We start from the raw sequence: 10,000 nt of genomic DNA, 5'->3' as shown, positions 1-10,000 counted from the left end.
CAAGACTGAGTCAACCAATCAGTGAAGAGCAAGTGACTATTGTCACCGTCAAAATTAACCTTAATCTTAGGTTGAAAGAATCTGACTTGAATTACTTCAATTTAGGGGAAAATAGTAGCCAACTTCTCTGCATGAAGTAGCCAATGCTTTTTGTCAGCTGTCAGTACTTATTGAAAACACTGCCTTCTGAAACTTCAACTCTGTTGATGTTCTGTGAAAATAAAAGAAGTGATCAAGGAGCATATACTTTGTAGTTTTATGATAACAGGGATTGTCTGTGGATTTCTGGGCCAAGGTTTAAAATTCTGCTTTAGAGACAGCAATAATTTCATAGGCATTTGCTGCAAAAATTAAGAGAAGTACGATCATCCGGTTGAGTGTAGTCCTCCTACGTGTATAGGCAGGGCTGTTTAGGATGGCATTGCTTGATGTTTTGATAACCTGAGCAGAGGTGATCTTCAGATTCAAAATGGATCGAAACGCACAGATCAAAATACGCCAATCACTGATCAGCGTTTTTATAGCATTAAACTACTGATGTTACACAAATCACTTGACTCCGAAAATGACTTCTGTTCAGGTTGTCGAAAGGTCAGTAAATGTGATTGTAAACAGTCCTTCTCAAGACCACAATCACCTCGACAATTGTACACTGTACTTCACTGTAATTACGATACGACTCCTGGGTTCCAATCATTTACAATATTGCAAAAGCTAATATTCCATGGATGGGAAAGGGAAAATTATTTTGGTCAACAGAGGTAGGTTGGAACCTCAGAAGTTAAATAACAAATTAAGGTTTTTCTTGTTAGGTTTCCCAGATCCTTACAACAGGAGGACGCTTCATTTCCATCACATTTTCCCAGCCGCATTTCAGGAAGCCACTTTTGGCCAAGTCACAGTATGGCTGGTCAATTTCCACAAGTACATTTGGAGAGTCATTTCATTTTTTCTTCTATGTGATGGAAAAGGGCCAGCAACTAAGTGAGGATGACAAGTTTCTGGAAATGCGTGTGGAAAGTAGGAGGAAGCATGCTAAGGACTGCAAGGGGAGAAATGTGACCTCGCAAGAGCAGTTTACACCAGAAGACAATGAAGAGTTTTTGTGTAATATAACTTTATAGCATACAGTACTTTGGAGTGAAAGTGCTGTACTGTATGCAACAGTTCTCTGGTAAGGCACTAATGCCCATCCCTGTTGTATTTCTGGATTTATCATTCCAAAAACTGTTGGCAATATAACAAGACACCGTACAAATATACATGTACACTGTTAGTAAATTATTTGGAAACTTTTTTACTTGGACGTTACTAAAGGAAAAACTCAGAAACAGATTGGGGATTAGACTCAGAAGTTCTTTCTCTACAAATTTTAAGTATTCACAATAACATTATTTCATAGGATCCCTTTGACACAAAACCACTAGACACCACCACAATACACAAATTTAATGGAGTAATTACTTTAGAAATGAGATGGAGGGAGGAACAAAATCCACAAAAAAAGCAATTAGCACCTATTGAGCATTAAATTTCATTTTATTTGCCTTGTGATGTACATGTAGTGCAATGATAACAACTCATCTGTTAAGCAATAAGCAACTGAACTGTAGTAATCTACATCACGATTGACCATTTTTAACACTAGATTATGGTAAGTGAAAATACTTGATTATGAAAAGTCTATTATTATTTTGCACAGATACCATTACAGGGTTTTAATGGACATTGTAGTATACTGCTTATTGGACGGGAACTCAAGGACGTGCAGCTTACAACTGCTGTAACAAAGCAGTTACTGTTCTTTTCCATGGACATTTAATCACCAAATTACATATATTATGTATTAAAACACAAACTTTAAAATGCGTCTGATCCCTTTGTTTTTGTTTGACAAATGTTTACACTGTAAGTCACATCTGACTTACGAAATCTGCAAACAAAGTTGCCTTGTCTAAATGTTCTGCCTCCACATTTTGAACTACAATTCATAACTGTGAAAGGACTTGGTACGTTTTGGGGTCAAGAATATTTCCCGTTACTTTCACCTCATCAAGTTTTCTTGGATTATTGCACTGAAGGGATGAAGATAAAGCTGATAAACATTCCACTGATATGGGATTCTTCCTAGATATAAAAGAAAAGAAGCTTTGGAAGATTTGTTCCTGGAAACAATACAAGTAATTTGACAGTAGAAGCGGCAATGGTATCGCATAGATCTACAAACTTCCCTTCAGCTTGTCCATGTAATACAACCTGCCATATATTGTTAGTTGTTATATTGTTGTTGGTTTACACTCATATCCCGGATGAATAGTATTTATTTACTAGTTTTTTGGGGTATGAGGGAATTTGAACAGATCATCTCACAAAGAGTACAAGAATGGGTAAGAGATGTTCCAGGAACTCTGTAGCCGCTTTTGGTTTTCTCTTTTCCAAAGTGCTTGACAATCAGGTTTATGCACAATTTGTTCTATAACATTACTGGTGCATTTTCTGTGAGGGCAAACAAAAGTTACATGTACATTTTGTCTACATCATCAGTGTGCAGATTATGAAGAACCAGCACAGTTCACTGGGTTTGTTTGCTATGTTATGACATTCCTTGTTACATGTATATCTCACATTTACATGTACAATGACAGTACTTATACATTCTACCTGAGGTCTAACTTAGTGATTCTTGAGTTTTGACATGGATGAGTTAACACTTGCGATAGGGCAGCAACATGAGCATCACCTTAAAAAAAAAATCTCACTCTCAACACAAAATTAAGAATGAAAACTCTCCCAAAGTACTTGCAAAAAAATAATTTAATAAAAGAAGGGTTGGGTAAAATCTCTATTACATTGTAATTGACAACGGAGTTAAAAATTCTGCAACATATTTCTGGTCTTATTATCTCAAAATGCAATCCTTTTCTAGAGGAAGTACATGCAGTCTTGCTAACAGTAGTAATTTTGGGGCGGTTTTCATTGGAGTGACATACGACAAAATTCCTCATGGCAGCTCTATAAATGAATCCCAGTTAATATTTTTATTAGAAACTTGACAAAGGAAGGTAGAAGTTAATTTTCAAGTTTCTTTGAATCAACCGAAGTTAAACAATGAGCACTACAGTAACTATAATTCAGCAAGAGGATGGTTGTGCTTTTAGTAGATGGTATCACTGAAAATGAAAAGTGACAAATGCCATCTAAATTGTACAGGATAGACAATGGAGATAATTATTTGAAATTAGGGTTTATTTACATTGTAAGCTTCACCAAAATAAGTGAAAATATTTTTGAAAACAATTATGTATGGGTTATTGACCAAGCGTGAGGTCAAGATGACTGGATATTGGCCAAGTTCTTTTTTTGCGTGTTTATGGACCGAGACGAAGTCGAGGTCCATAAACACGCAAAAAAAGAACGAGGCCAATATCCAGTCATCTTGACCGAACAATCTTGGTCAATAAAGGATTTATTATATGACTTAAAACACCAAAAAATGATCTTTGATCTTGCGGGACCAAGCGAGAAATCCCGAGCGGGCAGTATCGCTCCATCTTGCCCGCTCGGGTAGCCAATCAGAGCGCGCAATTTGGTTCATCTTGCCCGCTCACGGAGCTAGTCATATAATAATATTTATTATTCCATGAACTGCATGTGCTCAGGATATAAGATGGCTGTCACCATTCTCATATCCAACAAATGTGAATGAAATCAAATGATGCTATTGTTTTGTTCAAGCTCTGAACTATTTCACTTTTACAACATGAAAGAAAGTTGTACAACCAGTGAAATCAGTTTCCATATAGGATATACGTAATATAAACTGGGACTGCGTGAGCCATTCAGAATGTCAGAAATGCAATATCCAAGACTGATTAATTTTATAATTGATTAATTCTAATATTATCGCATGGCAGTCAATCTCACCTAATCTATTGTCCTTTAACTTCAAACAGGTTACTGTGCTGTTCATGCACAATGCATGAATTAAATTCTTGCTGAAATCTGATGTATATTCTTTGAGAGTGAACAAAGGGGACAAGTTACTCATTAATAATAAGAATTATTAAAATTATTGCAGTTAAGAACAGATGCTGACCAATACATATATATGAAGCTGTTGGATTGTACAAAAATTTGTGCACACAGGGGTTTTCTTTGTGCAAACATGTGAATATGGTGCACTTGAAGCGTTGCTGCAGGAAAACAACACTGTGACAATACATTTTTCTTTAAAATCCTCCACTTTCCTTTCCAATTTTTCTTATGTTCAGGATTGTAGCTAACAAAAAGCACGTTGGCTGTTTAGGCATCTGATTTATGTAGTCTAAGAATCAAATTTATCAGTGTTGGTGTTTAAGATATTTTTGAGTCAGGGGTTTCTGTTGGTACTGTGGTGTGCAAACTCTCCTTCCACTAGTTAGCAATAATTTTATAGTAAGGTTTCATTACTAAGGTACATGAAGTGTATAAACACGCAAATTGACAGCAACAATAATTATGTTCATTTACCTCCCAGTTTACAACTGCTCAGATTCAATTCAGTGAGTGTCTTGTTTAGATTCAGCATTCTTGCCAGACTGTCATTGTTGCTGGAATCATAACTGTTGCCCCTCACATTGAGATGCTTTAAAACTTGATTACCTATTAAATAGATATCATTGGTTTCCTAAAGAACAACCCCTGCATAATCCTAGTGACCTGACACGAATCAAACGTGTAGCCAACGGATAACTACAATGTAGTTCTGATGCTGACAGATACGTTTACATGACTGTACAGTACTACCGAGCTACAGGAGCCTTGTCAGAGCTGGGCAATTAACCTGAGTTTAAAATAATGTTCAAAGATGGTATTCTAACAACAATAATATTGTAAAGAAGATGGTGACATTAAATTAATGATGATGATAATAATAATAATAATAATAATAATAATAATAATAATATTATTATTATTATTATTATTATAAATAAATGACTACGGTAACTGAATAAATTAGAAAATTGAGATTGACTTCAAAAGGAAGAATCACTGAACACAAATTGAAAATTAATCACAATCATGTTACTTTCTTCGTCATGGCCATTTTTATTGACATTGTCTTGTCCTTGACATTGACACTGTCACTGTTGTGCCATCGACATCAGGGAGTTCATGCAAAGACAACGGCTAGTTGGCAATGACAGTGCCACAAGGGAAGAATATGATCGGTTAGTTAAAAAAGGAAAAATAATTGTGCTGCTCATGCATCATGCATTTCCGTGCCTTTTTTGCCATACTTGACAAAACATCAATGCGAAATGGCCAAATTTTTGGCATAATTATAAAATGTATTGAAGCATTCTTTTTCTTTTTTGCTTTAAAATGGTTCATACCCATCCAGTTACCATCCAGATAGTTTGCCTGTATTATACAAGGTGAACAAAATGGAATAATTGGCTTTAAGCTATATTTTGCAGTGATTTTTTCGTTTCAACACTGCTGATGTCCTTGCTTAAATAAACTCCCTATTGTCATTTTTTGTAGTTCTTGTCACTGTTAATGCCACACTGTGATTGTCATTGTCCCTGGAATATTATTGCAATTTCAATTTTTGCCTGAGGCAAAGATCCCGACTTCTGTACTTTTTTTGTGGTCTTGTTTGCTCAGAAGCCTATCAAACTAGTCCAGCCATATCGACCATGCAGAGATATACCATGCCACTGGAAATTCCATGCCCTTCTCTTTGAAAGCAGTGTGTGGGTTCTTTAAATGTCCCACAGTGTTAACAGCAAGGGTTGTGAGATAGGCACCCACAGTTTGTAGTTCAGCTTATTCAAAAAGATTTGAAGAACAATGTAATAATTACAAAAAAAAGAACTTTCTCCTCAGTAATTTTATGACCCTGGGGGTTTCGTGCAGCTGGGATGCGCAAGCTTTGACCTCCAGCACCATAGTTTCATTCTCAACCACCTGACCCAGCTCGTTGGCAGTTGTGTTGTAAACCTGTACTACTTCTTAACACTTCTCCTTTCCCCCTCAATTTCCACCATATTGCACAGTCAGTAGTTCATGATGACATTCATTATACATGTACAGGTAATTTGTGGACACTCGTACATTGTGTGCTTATGTTACAATTTGCTGTCTCACCTGTCAAGGAATGAAAAATGCCAGCGAGCCCAGGCGTTGAGATATCACAATCAATCAAGCTCAGCGAATAGAGTGAACAGTTTGACTGTAGTCCGTCAGCAATCAAGCTTGCTCCTTGATCAAAGAGCATACATGTTAGGTGTAGCTCCTGGATTCCGATAACTGCAGAGTTGCCGTTGGTGTTCTTAGTACCGGTATCACATCCAAAGGAAGCTGATTGCCTTTCTTTTGTTCTGTTTCCCTCTTCTGCACAGATCCCACTACAATGCTCTAGAAAATCAGAATACTGACTTTCTTTATCCTTGAAAGTAGAGCCTGCTTGTGTTGAACCTGTAATGCTTCTGTTGGAACCACTTTTGTTGCCTGGTCTGTCACTACCATAGTGCTCTTCACAACCTACATGGAGCATTTCCCAACCCAATGATTGAGCATTCTTTTTTCTGGATTCACTTGACATCGCTGCTGTTGACGGGTTATTTTTCCATTCACATATACAATGATCTCTGATTGCTCTTCCTATACATGAAGAAAATGCTGCAGCAGAAACAAGGAAGGAAGAAAACACTAGGTTTTTCAGAGACTTTGCAGCACTGTTACAAGTAAGGCAGAATGACGCAACAAGCTTCTCAATGAGAGGAATTGATGCTTTGTCATCCATCATGTTATCAGTGATTTTAAGTGATTGCAGTTGACCTTTGGTGCACAGAAAGGATAATGTGTTGACGAATTTCTTCAACAACTGAGGTTTTTGTAACACAAAGCCCAGATGATTATCCTCAAAAGTTAGAGATTCCAGCTTCACACAGTGGTTAAGACAGTTTAAAAAGAATTCCAAGACGGCATCTTGCTGAAATCGGACTGCAACTAGTTCAAAGTGCTTTAAGGAAAATACAGGATTTGATAAATTGGTCAACCTGGATGAAAGTTTGAATGATTCAGCAGTGATTCGATCTCGTGTGTCTGAATCAGCACAAATTTCCTCAAAAGGCTCTCTTACATGTAACTGATGTGTCAGTTGCCGACGCCTACATGCACATGAAGCAAAAATGTCATCGTACAGGTCTGAGTCACTGCTGGATGAGCTTTCAGTAAGACAAGACTGTTGTAAACATACATCACAAACTCCTGCATTAAAAGCACTGCTTTGAGTGAGAAAGCTGTCAATGCTATCAGAGAAGTCATAAATATTCACGCCCTCTGTACTTTGGGAAGATGGCACGTAAATACTGTTAGCTGTGTCATTGCACCTTTGACCTGTTCTTGTAAAGGAGGTCTTTAATTCTGATTGTTTGTGATCCCATTGTTGATGCATTATATTCATGTCTGTTTTATCAGTTTCCCTGATGGAATTTTCATTCTCCAATTCAACACTACATGCATTTCCTGTATTTTTTCCTACGCAAGTCAAACAGTCCCTTGTCTGAGAGTTTGTTGGCAACAGAGAACTAAAAATGTTGTGCCAAATTTGAAGACTGTCCACTCTGCAAAAACTAAAGCTCACAGATTTCAAATTCTTTGCCCCAAATGCTCGAAGAAGGTAGCACAGTGCACCTTCTCCATTGTCTCGAAGCATGAAAACCTCTAAGAATTCGACATGCTCAGCAACCTGCTGGCAAATTTCCCAGTGTTTTGCTAGGTAGATACAAGCCCCGTTATAAAGCCTGAGATAGGTGGTATACTTTCCACAAACTGAAATGATATTTTGAAGATCTTCGTGCCCTGCAAAGGAAGTGAAATTTGAAGCAATTATAAAGTTGAAGTGAAACATCTTAACAAGTTCAAAAGGAGTACCGGTAACTTATGTTTCATTAAATTTACTGTAATAGTACTTTGCAGTCATTTTCAATAATAATAAAAAAAAAACAACTAAAATGTCAGGCCTTCTGATAAGGTGTGATAAGAAAAGGGCTATTATGCAAAAAACTATCATGCAAAATTGTGAAAGATCGAAGGAGACTCTGCTCGCAGGGTAGCACTTTAATGGAAAGGATCAAGAAAGGAGGCAATTATGATACATCTGACTGCACACATTAACAGTACATTACAGTAGATGTACAAAGTATACTGTCTGATGTACACTGTACATGTAAAGCTGATGAAAAAATCTGTTTTAAACATCTTTTTGTACTCAGTACCTGCAGGCAAAGAGCAGTCTTCATTTCCTGTGCAACCATTAACATTGATAGCATCTTGCATGTGCCTTTGCAGGTAGTAAACTCTCCAGGTTTCATGATCCTGTGCAGCTCCCTTCCACTTAAAGTACACCTTTGGCCACTTTCTCTTTTTTGGCCAACGCGAACAATACATATCTTGCCAAAGATAACTGGTATTAATTCCTACAAATGTGGAAAATTAACAGAAACACAAAGATGAAATTAAACTAAGGGAGCAAGAAACGTCAGAACTACCATGGTGGCCATACACATATTACCAGTGCTCCAGGGCCCAGTTGTTCAATAGCTTATTAACGCTAATCCCAGATAAAAAAACTAAACCAAGGAGATTATTTCTCTTTCCCAAATTCTGTTCAATGCTGATACAGCTATATTTGGCAAAACTTTACATTAGAAGAAGTCCAGCTTGAAAAACAAAAATAAGCAAAAGAAACTTTCACCAAAAAGTTGAAAACATGGAACAAAAGTTTACGCTAATCTTGGATCAAGTTAATCAGCTTTCGAACAACCGGGTCCAGCCTACTGTGTACTAGCTTACAGTACATTGGATCTCCTCAACTAAATGTCCATAACTTACATTAAAAACAGGAATAATTGAATAATGCAAATTACTAATAGGATCCACAGAGTCTAACACACAGTCTGTCATGGTATTAACCCTTTCACCCCTAAACCTGAGCCTAGACCAGCCATATTTAGTATTTTATTCTGTCTAACGCCAGAGTATTTTACTCTGTCTAATGCCAGATGATTTTACTCGTCAATGGGGAACCCCCAGGAACCTTGCATGCCAAAAGCCATTGCAACCCAACAATGTACTGGGCTTTAATTAAATTTTCTCTTTTGAAATACATGGTTACATTGTAAATTTCTCTTGATGCATCAGTTGATTATAGTATCAAGTAAATTCACTTTGTGAAAAGTAGCTATCCAGGAACAAATACCAGATTCTCGAGAAATTACATACCCATTCTTGATAAGATTCCTGAGATTTCAAGCCTTTCAATTTCCAGGGGCTGTAGCTTCTCCAAGAATGGGAAAAACAAGTGTCGTGGAATTACTAAGAATACACCAAAGTAGAAAAAAACATAATCAGAATGGAAATGTACCTTTGGACTGACATCTGAAATCAAATGTGTATATTTCACCTACATGTGCATGTACAATAACTCTAATAGAAGGCAAAAAATTTCAATAGACGGATTATTCATAATTCACAGATAGACATTTCTTTTTAAGTTTTCCAAAGTTTTTGTCAAATTTCTGATTTTTTTGGATAGACCACTCAAGAAGTGGAAGAGTTAAATGGTTTGCTTATAACTGAAAGCGCTTGGAAGTTTAATTTTCTTAGAGTTTTGTCCACGATTGTAGCTCACTACATGCGATTGTACTCCACTTGCTCAACTATTAACTGAGCCATCGTGCCCGTTGGGAGCTTTTCAACTGGGAGTTCAACTTGGAAGCACCCTTCAAAAACACGAAAAACTTGAAATTCCATAATGGAGTCATCACAGTTTCTTACCTAAAAAGTCTTCAGGTTTCCAAGAGTTGACATTGTCACGTATAAACTTAGCACATAGGTCTTCAAGTTTGGGAATAACACAACGAGTTTCGTCCTCCATATTGAATTATCTCACCGAAGAAGTCTGGGGATAGCTCCGAAGGATTGTGAAAAAGCCAGCACATTATGTTTG

At 37.0% G+C, this 10,000-nt stretch overlaps 2 protein-coding genes across 2 annotated transcripts in view; one reads left to right on the top strand and one right to left on the bottom strand.

Moving 5' to 3' along the window:
- Positions 1 to 1,543, top strand: part of LOC137997223 (EEF1A lysine methyltransferase 4-like) — a 2,750-nt gene extending 1,207 nt beyond the window's left edge. Inside the window, exon 2 of the mRNA XM_068843096.1 lies at positions 813 to 1,543. Within this exon, the coding sequence (XP_068699197.1) occupies positions 813 to 1,124 (312 nt within the window). The 3' untranslated portion in view covers positions 1,125 to 1,543. The remainder of the gene's footprint in view (positions 1 to 812) is intronic.
- Positions 1,544 to 1,841: 298 nt separating this feature from the next.
- On the bottom strand, positions 1,842 to 9,955 carry LOC137997222 (uncharacterized). The gene is made up of 8 exons (XM_068843095.1): positions 9,829 to 9,955; positions 9,274 to 9,366; positions 8,268 to 8,468; positions 6,133 to 7,851; positions 4,510 to 4,641; positions 3,925 to 4,014; positions 2,662 to 2,740; positions 1,842 to 2,127 (listed from the first exon to the last, which is right to left on the bottom strand). The coding sequence occupies exons 1-8, from the start codon at positions 9,926 to 9,928 to the stop codon at positions 1,989 to 1,991; spliced, it is 2,553 nt and encodes an 850-aa protein (XP_068699196.1). The 5' UTR covers positions 9,929 to 9,955; the 3' UTR covers positions 1,842 to 1,988.
- Positions 9,956 to 10,000: the final 45 nt, after the last annotated feature.

This window comes from Montipora foliosa, chromosome 3 (genome assembly GCF_036669935.1).
Source record: "Montipora foliosa isolate CH-2021 chromosome 3, ASM3666993v2, whole genome shotgun sequence".
Taxonomy (NCBI): Eukaryota; Metazoa; Cnidaria; class Anthozoa; order Scleractinia; family Acroporidae; genus Montipora; species Montipora foliosa.
This window is presented reverse-complemented; position numbering and strand designations above follow the sequence as displayed.

Bases quoted from the DNA above. Each gene is read 5' to 3' on its own strand.
- LOC137997222 (XM_068843095.1), bottom strand. From the start codon at position 9,928: ATGGAGGACGAAACTCGTTGTGTTATTCCCAAACTTGAAGACCTATGT. The intron at 4,642-6,132 runs GTGAGACAGCAA...TCTATTTAATAG, and splicing joins CATTTTTCATTCCTTGACAG to GTAATCAAGTTTTAAAGCAT. The intron at 4,015-4,509 runs GTAAATGAACAT...TCACTCTCAAAG, and splicing joins GAGCAGTTGTAAACTGGGAG to AATATACATCAGATTTCAGC.